At 36.9% G+C, this 19,919-nt stretch overlaps 3 protein-coding genes across 3 annotated transcripts; 1 reads left to right on the forward strand and 2 right to left on the reverse strand.

Annotated features, from left to right (window-relative positions):
* Nucleotides 1–25: 25 nt before the first annotated feature.
* Nucleotides 26–4,697, forward strand: LOC127160438 (cytolytic toxin-alpha-like). The gene is made up of 5 exons (XM_051103111.1): nt 26–33; nt 86–259; nt 1,414–1,587; nt 1,664–1,710; nt 1,937–4,697. Exons 1-5 carry the CDS (start codon nt 26–28, stop codon nt 2,530–2,532), a joined length of 999 nt encoding a protein of 332 aa, XP_050959068.1. The 3' UTR covers nt 2,533–4,697.
* Nucleotides 4,698–5,312: 615 nt separating this feature from the next.
* LOC127164012 (retinol dehydrogenase 8-like) lies at nt 5,313–11,045 on the reverse strand. The gene is made up of 6 exons (XM_051107630.1): nt 10,926–11,045; nt 7,551–7,712; nt 7,019–7,198; nt 6,812–6,905; nt 6,238–6,421; nt 5,313–6,031 (listed from the first exon to the last, which is right to left on the reverse strand). Exons 1-6 carry the CDS (start codon nt 11,029–11,031, stop codon nt 5,804–5,806), a joined length of 954 nt encoding a protein of 317 aa, XP_050963587.1. The 5' UTR covers nt 11,032–11,045; the 3' UTR covers nt 5,313–5,803.
* A 1,516-nt stretch (nt 11,046–12,561) lies between these two features.
* On the reverse strand, nt 12,562–17,131 carry LOC127164029 (retinol dehydrogenase 8-like). The gene is made up of 5 exons (XM_051107672.1): nt 16,999–17,131; nt 15,023–15,184; nt 13,871–14,050; nt 13,556–13,649; nt 12,562–12,987 (listed from the first exon to the last, which is right to left on the reverse strand). Exons 1-5 carry the CDS (start codon nt 17,102–17,104, stop codon nt 12,783–12,785), a joined length of 747 nt encoding a protein of 248 aa, XP_050963629.1. The 5' UTR covers nt 17,105–17,131; the 3' UTR covers nt 12,562–12,782.
* Nucleotides 17,132–19,919: the final 2,788 nt, after the last annotated feature.

The raw sequence follows: 19,919 nt of genomic DNA on the forward strand, positions 1-19,919 counted from the left end.
AATAATTCATAGTCAGCCAGTTGTGATGTTGATGTGTGCCTTTAAATAATCTGGCTGTTGATGTGTGTGTTCTGCTCTGTTTCAGTTTCTCTGGCTGTAATCTCACTGCTCAGTGTTGTGAGAGTTTATCATCAGCTCTACAATCCTCAAACTGTGTCCTGAGAGAGCTGGATCTGAGTAACAATGACCTGCAGGATTCAGGAGTGAAGCTGCTCTCGGTTGGACTGAAGAGTCCAAACTGTCAGCTGGAGATACTGAGGTAGGTTGTAACTGGTATGTGTGCCATATAAAAATGCACAGTGAACATGTATTTTATCCACTGAAATAATGCTCGTTTTTTAAATTTTGAATGGAAGCACATTTATTTCATTGTACATTACAACATATTTATTCAGTTCTGTTATTCTTTAAAATCAGAACCAGTAAAGAACGGCATGTACGTTTACATTTTGTGAAGTGCAGAGTAAAAGTTGTTCATTATCATTTAATGTTGATTTGCTTGAATTACATTATTGCTGACATTTGCAATGCCAGTGCATTTTCATCCTATTTTTTCTTTGCTTTTGTTTGAGCCAGACATATAAAGAGAACTATTGTATAAATTCACACTATAGCCATATGCTATCACAGTGTGCTTAAATGTAAATTAAATTATTCAATTTATAATAATATTTACATGGATGCTAAAAAAAAGTGATCAGGCTGATCATGCGCATTTATATGTCACAAGCTTCAAATCAGATTGAATTTTTTGACATGCGCACACTGCACAAATATACTGAGTTTCCAGCCATTTTCACATACTAACCATCCTTTTTTTTTAAAGCATATTTTGTATTTATCTATTTCAGTCCTAATTAGGAGCCAACATGGACAAAGCTTTGTTCAGTGATGCTTATATTAATAAAGCCGTAAAAACGCTCATTCCTGTTCTCGAAACAAGATGCTTACAGATGAGAGTCTGAAGCAAGCAACGTTGTCCTGTATCACTTTACAGATAATGAGTGGAAAAAGAATTTTACATTGACACAGTTATTTATTATATTCAAAAACATCAGCTTGTTCCATGTGTCATGCTTCATTGCGTCATTTCTACATCATTGCAATTTCCAGTTTCGTTTTTTTTTAATGTGATAGAGTGTTTACATGTCCTAGAAGAGATCCCACTTGATTCAATCCTACTTGATTGAATGATTGAATTTTCAACCAGTATATTATTATTATTATTACTATTATTTATTTATTTTTTGATTGAGGTGTTTATATGGAGCATTTTTATTTTTATTGGACTTTTAAACCTGTTGTAATCACAATACAGTGCTCCATGTAAATACGCCTTATAAATGATTTTCTTACAAACATTGAGTGTTGTGTGTTTTTGTAGATGATAACACTGTTTTGATCTATCTGTAGGTTGTCTCTCTGTATGGTGACAGAGGAAGGCTGTGGTTATTTGTCTTTAGCTCTGAGTTCAAACCCCTCACACCTGAGAGAGCTGGATCTGAGCTACAATCACCCAGGACAATCAGGAGTGCAGCTGCTCAAACACAAACTGGAGGATCCAAACTATAAACTGCAGATACTCAAGTATGTTTGGCGGTGTAATACAGTGATCTGTGTGTGAATGATGCAAATCTACATTAATGTGTTTGTTTGTTTATAGTGTGGATCATGGAGGAGAGATCAGGATCACAGCAGGACTACGAAAGTGTAGGTCTACAAAAACAAGCGCACACACATTTGTATGTCTATCTTTGTGAAGAAATTCATTTGTATATTGCAATCCCTAGCCCCTTACCCTTACCATCACAGCTAAGTATCTAACCTTAATCTAATTCTAAACCTAACCCTGAAACAAATGAGTGTCAGAAAAAAAACAGCCGAAACATCCTCACCTTACTCAGTTTGTCCACTCTGATGCTCCTCTTGTGTTCAGATGCCTGTGATCTCACACTGGATCCAAACACAGCAAACACTCGATTCTTTCTGTCTGATGACAACAGGAAGATCACACATGTGGAAGATCATCAGTCGTATCCTGATCATCCAGAGAGATTTGATGATCCTCAGGTTCTGTGTGTTGAGAGTCTGACTGGACGCTGTTACTGGGAGACTCAATGGAGCGGATTTGCTGAAATATCAGTGACATATAAAGGGATTGGTAGGAAAGGATCAAAGCGTGAGTGTTGGTTTGGATATGATGACAAATCCTGGAGTCTGTACTGCAGTTATAAAAATTTCACTGTCCGTCACAATAATATCAGCACTAATATACCTGCTGTCCGTTCATCCTCTCATAGAGTAGGAGTGTATGTGGACGTGTCGGTCGGCACTCTGTCCTTCTACAGTGTCTCTGACACAAACACACTCACACACTTACACACATTCAACACCACATTCACTGAACCCCTCTATGCTGGATTGAAGGTTTATTTGAAGTCTTCAGTGTCTCTGTGTGAGATTACAAAGCAGACACACACACTTGTAAACCCTTTTTCTAATGTCCACATGAACACAAAAGCCTCATTCTGACAGAACCATTTTTCTAAATCATGTTTGAGTTGCAGTGCTTATCACACATTGTTTGTGATTTCATGTACCAATTCAGACAGGATTAACATATCCATGTTTACTATCAAGGTACAAGTGTGTGTTTTCCAAATTTTTGCATCACAGAAGGTCATGTACATTGCATGCATGCATCACAAATGATGTATATATTTTTTTCATGAATTATTTATTGATATAATTGGAATTTATTATTAAAAAAACATATTTAAATAGACTGCACAAAAGTGTTTACTACAAACTTGCAAAAGTGAGCAGAGAAATTTAAAGAAGTATCTACTCTTTCCTGACCCTGATTGTATTTGGGCGGTCTATATTTATAGATTTTTTAATTTTTTTTTTCATCAGATACTATTCTTATTTAAATAAAATCAAAGTGTAAACATAAATAATAAAAATAAAAAGCTTATGGTGTGCAAGAAAGGGGCTTAAATGGTAGCTAAGGTCAGAAAACTAGAGCTGTTGTTTTAGCATGTTAATTTAATTAGTTATGGAAAAACAATATGATTAAAGTAATGACATAATGCACCTGCTCTGACCCAGACCTCATATTCCATTTCAAACTGTTGACAAACATTATGCAGGGCAAGACGGTAGTGCATTTATTTTGCCACTGCCATTACTTGAAAAACTTTGTGATAAGACTTTTTTTTATTTGTTACTGAAAATATTTATAAAGATTTTTCTTTACTTTGAGAAAATGTTTTGTTTGGATTTGTTAATGGAAAAACATGAATTTACATAAAAATAAGATATATACACTTAATCTTCTCATTTTGTTAACATAATTTTATATACATAGATGTAAATTCTCAAGCCACTTTTATATGTTTTGCTTGCTGAAATACAGCATTAGTTTGGGACTATTTCTAAATCATGCAATAAGAAGGGCTTTAAAAAAATGAAAAAAAAATTTCAAGTTTAATCTGTTCCTTTGAATGTGATGTGTTTTGAAATCTGTCTTGTGATATATATATTTTTTTATTTCATTTTTGTTATTATTATTATTTATTTATTTATTTATTTTATGTTTTTGCATTATGACTGTTTCCTTATTTGTTGATATAATGTTCATAATGTTGTGGCATGTTTTCCTGATAACACCTGAAAAGAGCTTAAAGGAGGATTTTGAAGTTGAGGGAGAACATAAGATGGGAGTTTTTCCACATACACTAACTGACATGAACCAGAACAAAAACAGTCCAGACAGAGTAAGACAAGACAAGCGTTTGGCATTAAAAAGTATAAAAATTGTATTATTTTTATTAAAATAATTCTTCCTCGGCTGAGATTGTTTGAAGCCGCATTTAAACTACATTTTGGAAGTTCAAAATCGGGGGGCCCCATATCAGTCCATTATATGGAGAATAATGTTGAAATGTTTTCCTCAGAAAACATAATTTCTTTATGACTAAAAAAAGAAAGACATGAAATTATCTGTAAATCGTTGTTTTGGAAGTGGACTTCTCCTTTAAAATGCTCCTTTGTTTTTGATTGTACAGATACAAGCAATACCTAATTTTAATCTGTAGTGGGTCTGCTTTTATCTGTTTACGAATGGCCATATGGCCTTATTTCAAATTTACTTAATTTTTTTGTTTTTCACTAACCACTCATAAATGTTGATTTCTGAAAAAAACAATCATGTACATACATGCTGCATGCATATTATTGTAGGCCAGTTTTTGCTGAATACCATGTAATCAGACTTTAGCCATTTATATGTTTATAAGCAACTGAAAAAAGCACAAATGTCAGGGCATGTCAAAACTTCTCCAGGGCCCCAAAACCCCCTCAGACCACAGAGGGTTAAACACAGTTTAGTAAAAATAAGTTAATATTGTTATAATTTAGATAGGCTTCAATATTGTCTGTTTTTGTTCAGTTTTGCCAATGAAATTATTACCTATAAAGCCTCAGCAAAATTGTTGTGTATCTCTGAGCAACACAGTGCTGTGATCCATTCCTGAATGTATCGGCCATTTGAAAGTTAAAAAGTGATAGTTCATCCCAAAAGAAAAGTTCTGTCATCATTTATTCACCCTCATGTCGTTTCAAACCTGTACCACTTACTTTCTTTTATGGAACATAAAAGGAAATAATGAAGAATGTTGGTGACCTGAAGAAAAAGAACAAAAAGAAAATGATTTTCATTGTATGAACAGAAAATACTGATATGTTTCTCAGATTATCTTCTATTAGGTTCCATAGTTTATGTTAGGCCGTTTTTATGTGTAATACATTTTATTTTAAAATAAAATGAAATATTTCTGTCTACAGCTAAAGTGTTTTGTAATGTCTACTTGATATTTTTTTCATTTAACACAGCAATGGCTTTAAATGATCTTTTGGGGTAAATTTCACAGCCAAATGTAATTTGAACAATTTTAATAATCTTTTTAACCAATCATAAGAGAGGTAAGGGAAGGAAGTGTTAGGATCAGTATTGGCAATCACAGCCATCCACATTCGGGCACATTTCTTAGAGAACCATTAAATTACCAGAAAAACAGTTTCAATTTTTTTTCTGTTTCAAGTGGGAAACAGACATGGCAGATTCAGACAGGAAAAAAAATACTATGAAACATTAATTTCTTTAAATCCTCTAGTCCTGTCTGAATAGGGCTACACTCATCAAATCTTACATGAGTACATTTACATTAATGTATAAAATCCAGAAGGCAGAATGAAACATTGACTGAATTGACTCTGAATGAATCCCGTCTCCTGATCGTCTGCTTTATTTTTGTGTCTGCGCTGATTTAACACTGAGTTCACTAAATGAATAGTGTACAAACACTCACAGTATCGCTGCTGAACACAGTTGATCTGACTGTAATTCCAGTCTTTCAGGAGCTTCAGAGCTTCAATCTGCTGCTTGATCACTAGAAAATCTTCATCAGCATCTTCTTCTGAAATGGTTGTGTTTTCTGCTTTATTATGTCTCCAGCAGCACAACAGCTTTATATGACAGGAGCGACACAGCAGCATCTGAGACTCTCACTCAGATAACATTCACATCACTGATTAGATTCATTCATGAATCTACATTCATACAATGCATTATATACAATCTGAAACTAGTGTTTTGACATCACATATAAGGCTTTTACTCTAAAAGGTTTGAGTTCCAAAGAGAATCAATATGTCTGTAACAGAATATTTGTGCATCTAGAATTTATTCTGACAGATTTTTTTTTTGTAGTGTGCATGAAAGAGAGACAGTGTGTGTGTGTTAGGTTGGTGATATGGCTCGTCTCCGTAACCATTCGAAGCTCAGGAACTTCATGATTCTCACGCTAACATGCATGACTCCTCCCAGGTTATACAGCATGTGATAGAAGGTGTGAACAGACAGGCTGCGCGTGTCGTCCGCGTACTTCAGCGCCACGATTGGAGTGTACAGAGGATTCGTCAGGTTACGGAACGGAGGCCGTTTTGACTCAATCACCTTCTTAGTGACCTTCAGAGACACACAGACAGTGAGTGAGTTTCAGTCCTCTTTAGCTAAATTATAACTATTGATAATTATAACAATACCTACATTCATGGACGGTAACTATAATGATAACACCTTTGCAATTCTCTAAAGAGTTGGAATGATTATTAAAGCTTTGTTTCTAGTTATGGCTCTTATTGTGAACAAGATGAATTAATGTGTGTTCTGACCTTGGCGATGTCTTCAGGTGTTTGTCCCAGGCCTTGAAAGAGGTTGACTTGTGTGGGCAGGTAGCAGGTCCTGAAGTGATCGAGTGTCTCTGGATCAGCACCGACGTACTCTTTCTTAGAAACTTCTGTCATCAGCTTCAGCTCAAACTCAGTGTTTACAGGCCCAGGCTCGATCATCGACACACTGACAGACACACAAAGATGGGAAATACATCAGTCTGCAATCAGAGACAATGCAATCAGCACACATCTAGAACAATGTTTGTTTTGTCTCATATTAAATTGTTTTAAGTTATCTGGAGGCCCTTGGTTGAGAAGCACGGCTCTAGAACTTCCTTTAGTGCCTGATCTGTGATCTTTAATGGGTTTCAACCTGTACTTCACAGACCACCAGAGGGAGCCGTCACACAACATCAGTGTGATTCTGCTAATATTCATGCTGTTTGATTATTGATGAAAAGAGTCAAAGACCATCAGAAACCTACAGAATTCACATGACTAATCATACTGAAAACCACATGACAGGAAGAGGAAATGCAGGAGTGTGTGTTCAATGGCAAACACTGAGACTCACTTGACGTTAAACTTCATGAGCTGGATGGCGAGTCCCTCGCACAATCCCTCCGTGGCAAACTTTGACGCGGAGTAAACGTCATTGAACGCCACACCTGTGAAGAGCAACATGAGTCTGATTTGTTTGGTGTTTGCACATATGTGTGATTCAAAAAATCCTCATGAAAGCTCAGAACTCTTCTGCTGTTCTTCAAGAAGAACATCTCACCATGCAGGCCCAGCACGCTGCTGATGACAATGATGTGTCCAGAGTGTCTCTTCTTCATGTCGGGCATCACTTCTTTAATCATGCGAACAACGCCAAAGAAATTGGTCTCGAACACCTGCTTCATGTCGTCCAGACTGAGAGCCTCAACCGGCCCCACCAGACCCACACCAGCATTATTAACTACAAACACACAGATCAGCTTCACTAAACCTTCACGACTCTTGCTAACAGAGATTCCATCTTAATCTTAATTACTTGTTTAGATGGAGCTGCATTCTTAGTTATCTTTACTTTTCAAATGTTTTCTTAAAATTACTTGTTTAGTTGCTGTGCACCTGCATTCCCTTATGGGACCAAATTATGCTTTTTCACATTTGTCCCCATAGACTTGCATTCAAATGAGTTTTTTTGAGAAAGTAAAAGTGTACACAGTCTCCTGTGAAAATGGATGAAAAGTATAAAAACCATTACGCCTATGGAATGAACCCATAAAACATGAACACAACATGTGTGTGTGTGTGTTTGTACTCACTCAGTATGTCTATATGTCTATCTTTGATGCTGTCCACACACTGTTTGACAGATTCATCACTGCAGACGTCCAGTGCAAGCAGAGACAGAGTTTTACCGTATGCGTATCCCGCTGCTTCAACCAACTTATCCTTCCGCTTCAGATCCCGCATGGTACCTATGACTGAACACACACACACATGAATGAGTGAGACCTTACAGTGCTGCATTTCCCAAAAGCATCATAAGCCTAAATACATCATAGACCTAATGCAAACAGTGGAGTTACTATCAACTTATGGTGCTTTTGGGAAATGCAGCCCAGAGCACTTCCCCACTTTTCCCATTGTTAATACAAGATCTGGGCCAAAATTACTCAAAGTAAATGTGTTTTTAATATGAGCGATTGATGAGGTCAGGTGTGACAACTGAGTTGTGGATCCAAATGCAGGCTTTAATAATAAACATAGTCAGAAAGGCAAGGTCCAGTGCCAGCAAACAGTAGCAAATGACATAATCCAAAAGAGTAATCCAAAAACAGGCAGCAACAATTATAAAACAGATAAACAGTCCAAGAGTGTCAAGGCAGGTAGAAAACACAAAGATGTTACAGGCTAACAATATCCAGCAATGTGAGAGTGAGTCTGTGTATGTCTGTGTGTGTGTGTGCATCTTAACTAGTTCTCCTGATGTGAAATGTGTGTGAATTGATCATGAGTTCCTGAGCAGAGGGAACCTGGAAAATGGGAGCCCAGGGTGAACGGTAACTGTAAGGGACTGAGTGCCCTCTAGGAGAGTTCATGGGAACTCCATCTGGTGATCATAACAGAGTTTTTAATCAGTCTGATCTGATTGCTATTGGCTGCAGTAATTTTCTGTCATCATCACTTAAACATCCTATTAATATCAGAAAAATGGGAGCTTGGATTGAACGGCTACCGATCGCTTTCGGCCAATAATTGCTTTGGGAAGTTTGATTGGTGACGTCTACAATCTCTTAAACCGATCTCAAGATGATGACGCATCTGCTGTGAGAGGTTTGACGTGCAGTGCAGTGGCACCATCTCAACTTCTGTCTGGCGTAGGCTTAAGTAATTCTAATGCAGAAGGTGATGTACAATTCATATAACTAACAAAGCAATTAAAAACTTTCTGTGAAACGAAATTTCACGAACCATGTGAGTGCATCACTGCGCGCTTTCTCTTTCCCTCTCAAAATGCGTAAATGGCTTTATATCACCACATCCCATCTGCACTATCCACCTTATTTTTCAATGTGGAAGTAAGCTGTTTTCTGGTAATGTGTTAGACGTCCGGTTCATAATTCATCATAGGGAAATAACGAGAAGAATCTCGAAGTGCAGTAAACCGTAAAACAGTTTGCACTACAAACCAGTGTGTTCATAATTAAGAGAATACATTAAAATAAAATGGTAAGACACGCCAGTTTGCAATATCAAGCAGCAAAACAAGCTTTTTGTGCAGCTAAAACTAGCTGGAAGTGGGTGAGACCGGAAGCCAGACACAAAAAGAAAACGTACAAATGGCTGCAGCCACTCCTATAGGAAAAATTTAGGGGGATAAGGGAGCTGCACTATGCACAGTTGACACAGTAGTGTTGTCATTTGTTCTGAGGCAGTGTGCTGCGCTGTAGAAATTGCAGCTGATAGTACACGTACATCATGAAGATGTCTATTTGACGTCTGTATTTACATCTGCAAGACGTATTTTTGGAATATTTTTTAAAGTGGAATATGGGACGTCTCCTATCAGATGTCTATGTCAGATGTTTATGATTTAGAATGTATGTAAAACTGACATCTTACAGACGTCTGTCATATGTTTGTAAACAGCAGATGCTTTACAGATTAAGTGATCTTTTACAGACATCTTGCACATGTGCTATCTGGGACGTGGGTTGCGTGGTGCCTAAACATAATACTGCGCTGAAGAACACATTGGGCTTGCGATTGGCATTTTCAAAAATGATCACATTGACAAATACTGCTTCCTGTGACCAACGAACGGTGATCGGCTCCAAAAATCCTGATCGGAGCACTCTTAAACACAAACAAACCCAACAGCATCTGAACAGGCAGTGAACAGCTGTAGACAGAAACAATCCTCTCAGTCTAAACCTCAATGAGTCAATGAGTTAATAAGTTCATTAGTCTTACCATGCTAATCATAGCAGAATAATCTGAGATCTCAGGCTCAAGCTCTTTTTAATTGTTGTTTATACAACATTTTACGAATTGAACTGGTTTTCAATTATTGAACTGAACCGAATTAACACTGAAATCTGCACAAGAACTCTTCACACCTGAATTTGGATTTATCTCATATTCAGTGAAGTTTGCACCAATCATTCTCTTCATGTGTCACCTTTAATACGGCTTTGAAACAACATATGTTGTAGAAAGTACTGTACAAACAAAGGAGATTTGACATAAATCGTTTTATGCCTAATAATAGCAGGTCTGACATAAATCTTTAATGAATCTCCATCTGTTTCACTTTCTTCTTGGAATCCCATAAGATCTAAGTTGACTCATGATACTTAAGCAGAAATGTTTAATTATATATCTGTATTATGTGCGGAAATTATCTATGTTTTTATTATAGTAAAAGTGTCCCAGATAGCACACGTACGTCTGCAAGATGTCTGTTAAAGATCTCTTGATCTGGAAAGCATCCGCTGTGTACAAACGTCTGGCAGACATCTGTAAGATGTCAGTTTTACATACATTCTAAATCATAAACATCTTAAAGACATCTAATAGATGTCTATTTGACATCTAATAGAAACTCCAAAAGTAGCAGATGAGCAAACTACGTCTTGCAGATGTCTTACAGATGTAAATGCAGACGTCAAATAGACGTCTCTGAGATGTACGTGTGCTATCAGGGGTAGTAGTCATAGACCAAAAACGCTATGTTACCATAGTTAAACCATGGTAACAATTTACGGTTTTGCTACTAAACATAGTTTAACCATGGTATTAATGTTTTGTTGTTGTGGATTTATTGATTACAAGTGCAACTACAACTACAAGTGGTTTAATCTAATATTAGTATTGCAAAACCATAGTTAATTACCATGTTCCATGTTTTAACGACACAATGGCTTTTTTCTTTTTTTGGATTTGCACTTACGAAATGCATGGTTTTATTATAGTAAAAGTGTAGTAACCATGTTTTTTTTTTTTTTTTTTTTTTTTTTTTGTCGAATTGATTACCATTTGTATCACCACTGTTTTACTACAAATGCCATGGTAAAACTATAGTTAGTGTAGCAAGAAGTTAAGTTTGTTTTTGTTTTTGTTTTGTTTTTTTGTAGTAAAACCATGGTTAATTTTCGCTGGGGTCTGATATGAATCATTGATTCGTGTCTTACCGTAGTAGCGCTTCATCTCGTCCCTGGCGAGCATCACGGCGATCGCGAGCCCGATACCGGACGAGCAGCCGGTGATCAGCACCACTTTCTGTCCCTCTGCTGCCATGATCTCACCGGAGTAACGGAGCGCGAAGTGTCTTCAGTCTGAGTTTTTTCAGTCTCTCTCTCTCGATCAACACACGTGAACGCCCCCGGATTACTCAGGCAGCAGATGAACAGTTTGATAGTGATTCAGCAAATAAAGATCCATCTGCATTTATAATAACAATGTTTAAAAAAAACAGTAGGTCTTTTATTTCAGAACAACTGATTTTTGAGTTATGAAACATGTTTGTAATTTCATCACATTTAGATGTAGGTTTTCCACTAACTATCTTCTTAAAAAAATACACTAATTTAATGCTTTATATACTATATAACTATAAAAATCAAATCTTAACAGCTCATGTGAGAATCAATACGTCTGTAACAATATATGTCTAGAATTTAATCTGTACAAAGACAAAAACTGTACATAAGACATGTTCAGAGTTAAAAACAGGCATTGTCTGTTTTTGTGTTCATGAGTGAGTGTTTGTCTGTTTTTAACCATTAACCATTTAGTGAGTATCACTGAACCCTTTAGGTTTAAATGCAGTCTGGCTAAAAATATCCTCATACTGTCTAGATACAAAACCAGATGTAAAGAGAACCGCAGTGTACAAACACAGGTACGTTACTGCATGTTTGTGTGTATCTGTTAGACAACATGATTCATAGCCATTAGAAGGTGTGTGTGAGTGCTCAAATACAAATGTTTTTAATGACAGGTATTACAACTTAAACATGGTTTGAAGACACTTCTTTAAGGGTTCAGGTTAGGCTTTAGGATTGAATATACAGTTTGTGCAGTATAAAAACCATTACACAGTCACTATAAACCATGAGTACAAGTATAAGTGTGTTATTTCAGGTTGGTGAGATGGTTTGTCTCCGTAAGCATCCACAGCTCAGGCACTTTAAGATGCTCAGACTAACATTCATGACTCCTCCCAGGTTATACAGCAAGTGATAGAAGGTGTGAACAGACAGGCTGCCCGTCTCATCCGCGCACTTCAGCGCCACGATCGGAGTGTACAGAGGATTCGTCAGGTTACGGAAAGGAGGCCGCGGTGACTCGATCACCTTCTTAGTGCACTGCAGAGACAGAGACAGTGAGTGTTTTCATTTGCATCCTACTTATATTATTAAAGACAGCTTATGCTATTTTCATTTTGTGTTACTTGAAAATCATGTTGCCATTAGTGGACTTGCACTGAAATGGTTCAAATCATATTTATCTGCCTGTCACATGTTTGTTGCATTAAATGAAGAGGTATCAAATCAATCACAAGTTTAGTATGGAGTACCACAAGGCTCAGTACTAGGACAGTTGCTTTTTTTCTGTACATGATAGAGGAAGATCACAAGAACCAACCCCAGAAGAAAGACACTTTGGCCAGCTTCAGTGATCAAGAAGAAGGAACTGAATGAATATTCTGAATGATATTAATCAACAATTTGTGTTGCAGCCTGGAATTAAACCACACCATGTTCATTCATCTGGCCAGAGGAGAACTGGCCGCCCAGACTGAGCCTGGTTTCTCAGTAGGTTTTTTTCTCCATTTCTGTCACTGATGGAGTTTGGGTTCCTTGCCACTGTCACCTACTTGCTTAGTTTGGGAAAATGAACACTTAACAGCAATATTATTGTCTTGCACAGACACTATTGAATGAGATCTGAACTGACCTGGACGATGACATCCCTGATTTCTATTGCTGTTAGAATGATTATTAAAATGTTGTGGTTATAGTGATTGCCCTTGATTTGAACCAGCTTTAACTAAGGTGATTTCTGACCTTGGCAATGTGTTCGGGACTTTGTCCCAGACCTTGAAAGATGTTCATTGCACTGGGCAGGTAGTAGGTCCTAAAGTGGTGGAGTGTCTCAGGATCAGTACCAGCATATTCTTTCTTAGAAACATCTGCAAACATCTTCATCTCAAACTCAGTGTGCACAGGCCCAGGCTCGATCATCGACACACTGACAGACAAATACAAACAGCTCCATCAATAACCAATCACCAATCAAGAGTCATCGTGACAAAGATCTCAACCCTTATGGAATTTATGCAATTTGTCATCAAATTTATCTATATCTATATCTATCTATCTATCTATCTATATTAGAACTTGACACAATTTATAATTCCTATGACTTTTCCAGCTCCAGAAATCATGCTTCCCCATTCCTACAAACATCTGAAGTTAGTTTGGGAACAGAATACTTGATTCTTTAATTGAGTGAACAAATTAAATTGGTCAGCTTGTCTTATCTTGATTTTTTTGATGTTTTAGCTTATTTTGATACTTTTAAGTCATTTTTGGCTCCTTGTGGCTGTAGATCTTTCTTTAGTCCCTGATAGTCTGTGATCTTCATTGGGTTTGTACCTGTAGCAGCCCCTCCAGACCACCAGAGGGACCCATCACACAATGCACATGTGATTTTGCTAATGTTCATGCTGATATCAAAGAGTGTCAGATACGTAAGATATCAAGTGACAGTAAGTGTAAATGAGAAGGTGAACAACAGCAAACGCAGTGAAACTCACGTGACGTTAAACTTGAGCAGCTGCACGGCCAGACTCTCACAGAACCCCTCTATGGCGAACTTTGACGCAGAGTAAATGTCATTAAATACCACACCTGTGAAGAGCCACACGCGTTACTTGGGTACATATATCTTTGTTTGTCATTTAGTAGATCATCAGTTTTCATCCACAAGTAGGTAAGAGCTCTTCTGCAGTTCTTCTGTAGTGTCTCTGATGAGGTTAATGTTTCTCAAGTAGAGGAAGTACATTAAGAGGAACCCTTAATGTCAACAACTGGAAATGATTACATATAGTGATTGAACGTTCTGTGTTTACCCTGCAGGCCCATCGCACTGCTGATGACGATAATGTGTCCAGAGCGTCTCTTCTTCATGTCGGGCATCACCTCTTTAATCATGCGAACCGCACCGAAGAAATTGGTCTGGAACACCGTCATCATCTCGTCCATACTGAGACCCTCAACCGGCCCCACCAGACCCACACCAGCGTTATTAACTACAAACACACACATCACAGCCACTTCAACACTGCTGCTCATGGCTTTAAGGCCTGTCCACACCAACCGATTTTCACATGGAATTAAAAATGGTAATCCCTAACACAATTCTGACTTTATAGTCACAGAGAAGAAAGTAATTCAAACAGCCTTTCCATGTATGTATTCATTATGATTTTTCAACAAAAGAAAAGAAAACACAGAGCCAGTTTGTTGCGGGGCTGTCTGAGTCTGAAACTGTCATCTGGTGAGCTGTTTCGTGAGCATAGATAGCTCATGAAACATATACAGATATAATCACATGGTTTGTGTGGACACGCCCCATTGAAGAGAGGGGCGGGGTAAGCTGTAGGTCATTATCATTTAAAGTGACATGCACCGAATTGGGTTGCTGTGAACAGAGCTGTTTTTGACTAGGTAAAAAGCATATTGTTTTACACAACCACTGAGGACTTTTAACCAAAGTATGTCACAGACATTTCATGAAGACCCTTAAGAATCATATTAACTTGTGGAAAATGAGCATCCGACGTCCCATTTAGATAAATATTATATTGACATCATGCAGATATTTGTCAGTCAGTGAATAAAATGATTATTGCACCAAATCTTCACAGCAAACATTGGTCTTGATGTGAACAGGTCTTTACTTCGGTTTGTCATTGTCACATCAGTCTTCTTAATTACTTGATTTATTTATTGCATTGCGTCCCCTCAGCAGTGTTTCTCACAGAGAACCTGCAAACTAAAAACAGACAGTGAAGTGTGTATGAGTGTAAGAGACAGATGAACACTGCATGAAGCTCACGGCTTAAAATAGAAACTGTTGCTCAGATTAACTGCAAACTTAAAGACTAATTTCATCTGCTTAATCTAAATTGGTCATCTAAACCTAAGCATGGATGAACACAATCCACTTTGAGACACAGCTCCATATGTGACTGTGTGTGTGTGTGTGTGTTTGTACTCACTCAGTACGTCTATATGTCTATCTTTGATGTTGTCCACACACTGTTTGACAGATTCATCACTGCAGACGTCCAGCGTGAGCAGAGACAGAGTTTTACCGTACGTGTCTCCCGCCGCTTCAACCAACTTATCCTTCCGCTTCAGATCCCGCATGGTACCTATGACTGAACACACACAGAGAGAGAGAGAGAGGACTGGTTATTGAACACAGACAACTAGCTGTTGAAAACACACACATTTTGTGTTTCCATGTTTTATGGGGACATTCCATAGACGTAATGGTTTTTATACTGTACAAACCATATTTTCTATCACCCTACACCTAAACCTAGCCCTCACAGGAGACTGTGCACACTTTTACTTTCTCAAAAAAACTCATTCTGCATGATTTATAAGCCTGTTTCCTCATGGGGACCTAAAAAACGTCCCCACAAGGTGGTATACTGGTATTACTATCCTTGTTTGGTCCCCATAACATGATAAATACCAGGTACACACACGCACACACACACACACACAGAGGACTGGTTACTTGAAAACAGACACACAGAGAACTAATTGCTGAACACAAAGAGAGGACTAGTTACTGAACATACACACACAAAGGACTAGATACCAAACACACAATGACATCAATATCAGACGCAACACAAAGAGGAGTTTAACATCTGATGACGACTGACAGGAATTAGACACAGATCATACACATCAATCTCTGTCACTGACGAATCATAAAGCTCATTACCACACTGATGACATGTAACGTGTGCATGTGTGCGTGTGTGCGTGTGTGCTCTACAGGATGACGACAAACCCGCTGAGAGATCAGTCCCGTCATGCCACTAAGCCCTGAATCTGAACGTCACACATGTTTGTGCTTTCAGGTGAGTCGTTATGGTTTTTCTTTTAGGGTTCATGTTAGTCTGACTGTAAAGTCTGAAGTCTGTAAAACTGTAGATTCCCTTTTACATTCACGCTATTATAAATAAAGTTTCCATTCTGGGGTTTTCACAGTGATGCCGAAGATGAACCAGTTTTGGTTCCACAACGAACCTTTCAGTGCTCAGTTCTTAATAGAATCATTTATTCTTGCTGTGAAGAAGATTTTAATACTCTGAAGAATCTTTTTTCACTATATGAAACTGTTCCATGGATGTTAAATGGATGTTAAAGGCTCTTCACAGAATAAATAATTTTTAATAGTGTATATGTGTGTGTGTGTGTGTGTGTGTGTGTATTATAGATGTGTAATGCCAGTTACATGTGTTACACTAGGTTATGCTAAGCAGGGATAGAGGTCAGCTCACATCCCTATCAGCAGCTATTATATGATCCCACTTATATCTGAGGGATTTATTGTGTCTCTAATCAATCAGATCTGACAATCTGTTGTCAGCAGTTTTTCTCATTATTATTCAACCAAACATTACCATTAAATCAGCAAAGGTAATCATAGCAAAATGACTACATTTTAGTAGTAGTTTTAAAACCTGTTATTTTAGGTAATGTTAAAGCTTATTTAAATAATGTTTTTTTTTTTTGGTATTATTTATAAACTATTAAATTGTTTATTATAATGTGTAATTCGCTTTTATTTTTATATTTTCAGTTTTAATTTCATTTTTAACTATTTTTTATGTTTTGTCATCTTAATAGTTTTTAGTACTGCTATTTAGCTTTATTTTTATTTCTGTTAGTACTTTAACTTATTTAGAAAACAAGTTCAGGTAAAAGTTTTTCATATATTGTTTCGATTTTATCTCACATGTATTTCTGCTTACCGAAAGCGATCTTTAATAGTTTTAGCTGTAATAACCTCATTCGAACTGCGACAAGCTTGTTATTTTTGTTATTTCTGTATGATTGTTTGTAACTTTTAGGTAACAATAACTGTAGCCTACTGTGCTGTTATGCCAGAGACTTTGATGAATTTAGCGCGGAATATAATGATCGTCAATATGAACGGTTCTTGTTTTACCGTAGTAGCGCTTCATCTCGTCTCTCGCGAGCGTCACGGCGATCACGAGTCCGATACCGGACGAGCAGCCGGTGATCAGCACCACTTTCTGTCCCTCCGCTGCCATGATTTCACCGGAGTAACGGAGCGTGAGCTCTTCGGTCTCTTTAGCTCTCTCTCTCTCTCTCTCTCTCTCTCTCTCTCAGCGGATCCGAGCATCCGTGAGCGCGCGTTGGTAGGTCACGTCCCACGGACGCGCACGTATTACCCAAATAATTTGCAAAAGTTTGATAGTGTTCTCCTTTATAAAGCACAATCACAAACTCAACTGAAATATAGCCTACAGTGTAGAGAGGACAGAGAGGATGTTTTAGTGCAATTCCTGCAAATATGAAAAAAGGGTCTCAATTAAATATGTGCAGTTTCACATGATTAGTGCAAACTGTCACATGACCAGAGCAGTTTATTTCCTGTTTGCACCTTGAGAAGATGACGACTGCATCAAAGATCCAAAACGAAAGGCTAGGAAAGCATGTTAACATAAAGATACGATTTTTGGTATGCCTACAAGTTATCTATAAGGTGTCTAGTATTAATATATACATTCACATATATTCAGTTTTTTTGACTGTGGTCATAAAATAAGTAAACATGTTGATGGTCACAATAGTGACTGGTGGGATAATAGGTTTACATATAAATCCAATTGCAGCTGTTAGTAAAAAAATACACTAAAATGCTGTAATGACAAAATATTGCACTAAATAAAAAATGTAAATATTATGTTGTAATAGCACTAATGTAAAAATTAGATCTTATATTTTACAAAAAACTGTTTTGAAATGCATCGCTGTGTTTTTTGTCTTTTATCTCAGTGTTCCCATCAATGTTGTATAAGGTTTTTTATGCATAATAGTAACCCTAGAATGTGATCAAAAAGTTTAAAATAGCTAGGCTAAGATGTATAACATTTTTTATGACTGCAAGAATATGGTAGTTCAGTATACACATTGGTCACAAAACAAATTTTCACACACAAAAAAATAAAAAATAAATAAATAAAAATAATAATATTAATAATAATAATAAATAATAACAATAAATAATTATTGATTATTTTAAAGGGTTACTAATGACACATCATTTTGATATTTTCATGTCTGGGAAAAATTTGGGATTAAATGGGTCAAGTAGCTGCTTTTGTAGAATTAAGCACAATTAATGACAGAAAATGATCATGCTGACAGCGCCACCCAGCGGTCACATCACTGCACTGAACATCTGAGGACGCCATAGTGAAAGTGCTTCTGTTTTGCTCATTTCCTAATATGTGACACTGGAGCACAAAACCAGTCATAATGGTCATTTTTTTTAAAAATTGAAATTTATACATAATCTGCCAAATTTGCTGAATAAATATTTCTTCCCATTGATGCAAAAAAATCAAAAGAAAATTATTTTAAAGTTATATATTAGGTCAAAAAATGCATTTTAGTCAAAATTTTTTTTACAGTGCAGAATTTACAAAATATCTTCTTCATCTTTTTATTGTCATGATGTTTTTCTGTTTTGATGTTTTTCTGTTGCTACAAAAATCCCATACTTAAGCATTTTATCCAGGTCACAAAAACATCAAGTCTCTTTAAGATGTGAAAAATTCATCTTAAATGACATGAAAAATTACATCTGGGCAGATGAGCGCATGTTTAAGTATTTGTTTATATATTTATATTTGAAGAGCACATTTTTAAGATCATAATTTGATCTCAAAGACCCCTGAGGATGTTACAGACATTGAAACTCAATCAACTATGAGCATGAGAAGCACAGATAGAAGGACGTCTGAAACCATACATGGAATCCATTGAAAGACAGACACACACACACACACACACACAGGTACTGCTGCGACACGCTGATGTCACTCAAGCAGTAATAAATGTTTATTCAACAAAAAAAATAACATCATTCACTTATATCTTTCTCTGTCTTTTATCTACTTGCTGATGCAGGTGACGGCTTGATTTGATAGAGGTCAAGGTCAGGTCAGCTGCAGGGGTTGACCTTTGACCCCACCTTTACAGAATCCCACACTTTTGCCATTTCTTGGAGAAAACAGTCAAAGGTTTGCAAAAGAGCGATTCATCACCAACATGAATGAGAGAGTGTGTGTGTGTGTGTGTGTGTGTGTGGACCCTTAGGCTCACTTCAAGCAGGAATTTGGAATCTGCCAGAGCACATTTTATTTTATTAGTTGGGCAGCTCAACATCTTGTTCAAGCATGTTTAAGAGTGTGTGTGTGTGTGTGTGTATGCGGTGGCTGGTGATCTGTGGGGTGCGGTTTTGGAGAGTTAAAGTTAGAATGATTCACTAAAGCCTGTAAAATGGGTCATTTATTAATTATGAGCTATTGTTTAAGCTCTGATGACTTCCAGAAACCTCTGATTTCATTGAAAGCAAATGGTACAAATGGATCATCCCTCTATCTCAAACTGTCAAGAACATGTCTGAGTCCAAAATCAAAAGACAGACATGCTTAAAGTTTATTTAAAAATGCATAAAGAACGTATAGACTATTTTAGGACAATGATTATTTTTGCATTGTGATTTCAATGACAATTGAGCACATTTTTCATTAACGATGTGCACGAATCCATAAGATGCTGTTTTTAAACATTTACAATGTTCATGTTTTCATGTTGGTAGTATTTGTTCTAATGAGTTGAATTGGTTTTGAGGAATGATCAGGGTATGTTTCCCATTAACAACAGGTGATGTGTGTAATCTGTTCTGTAGGTCAGAAAAATGTGCAGATCAAAATATTGATTAAAAGTTAAAAATAATTAAATTATAGTCAAAAAGCCATATTGCGTTAACAAACAAAGCTATGATTCCAGTATTAAAGAAGGTGAGTGTTTATATGTTGCAAACAGTTGCATCTG

The sequence above is a fragment of the Labeo rohita genome, chromosome 1, assembly GCF_022985175.1.
Source record: "Labeo rohita strain BAU-BD-2019 chromosome 1, IGBB_LRoh.1.0, whole genome shotgun sequence".
Taxonomy (NCBI): Eukaryota; Metazoa; Chordata; class Actinopteri; order Cypriniformes; family Cyprinidae; genus Labeo; species Labeo rohita.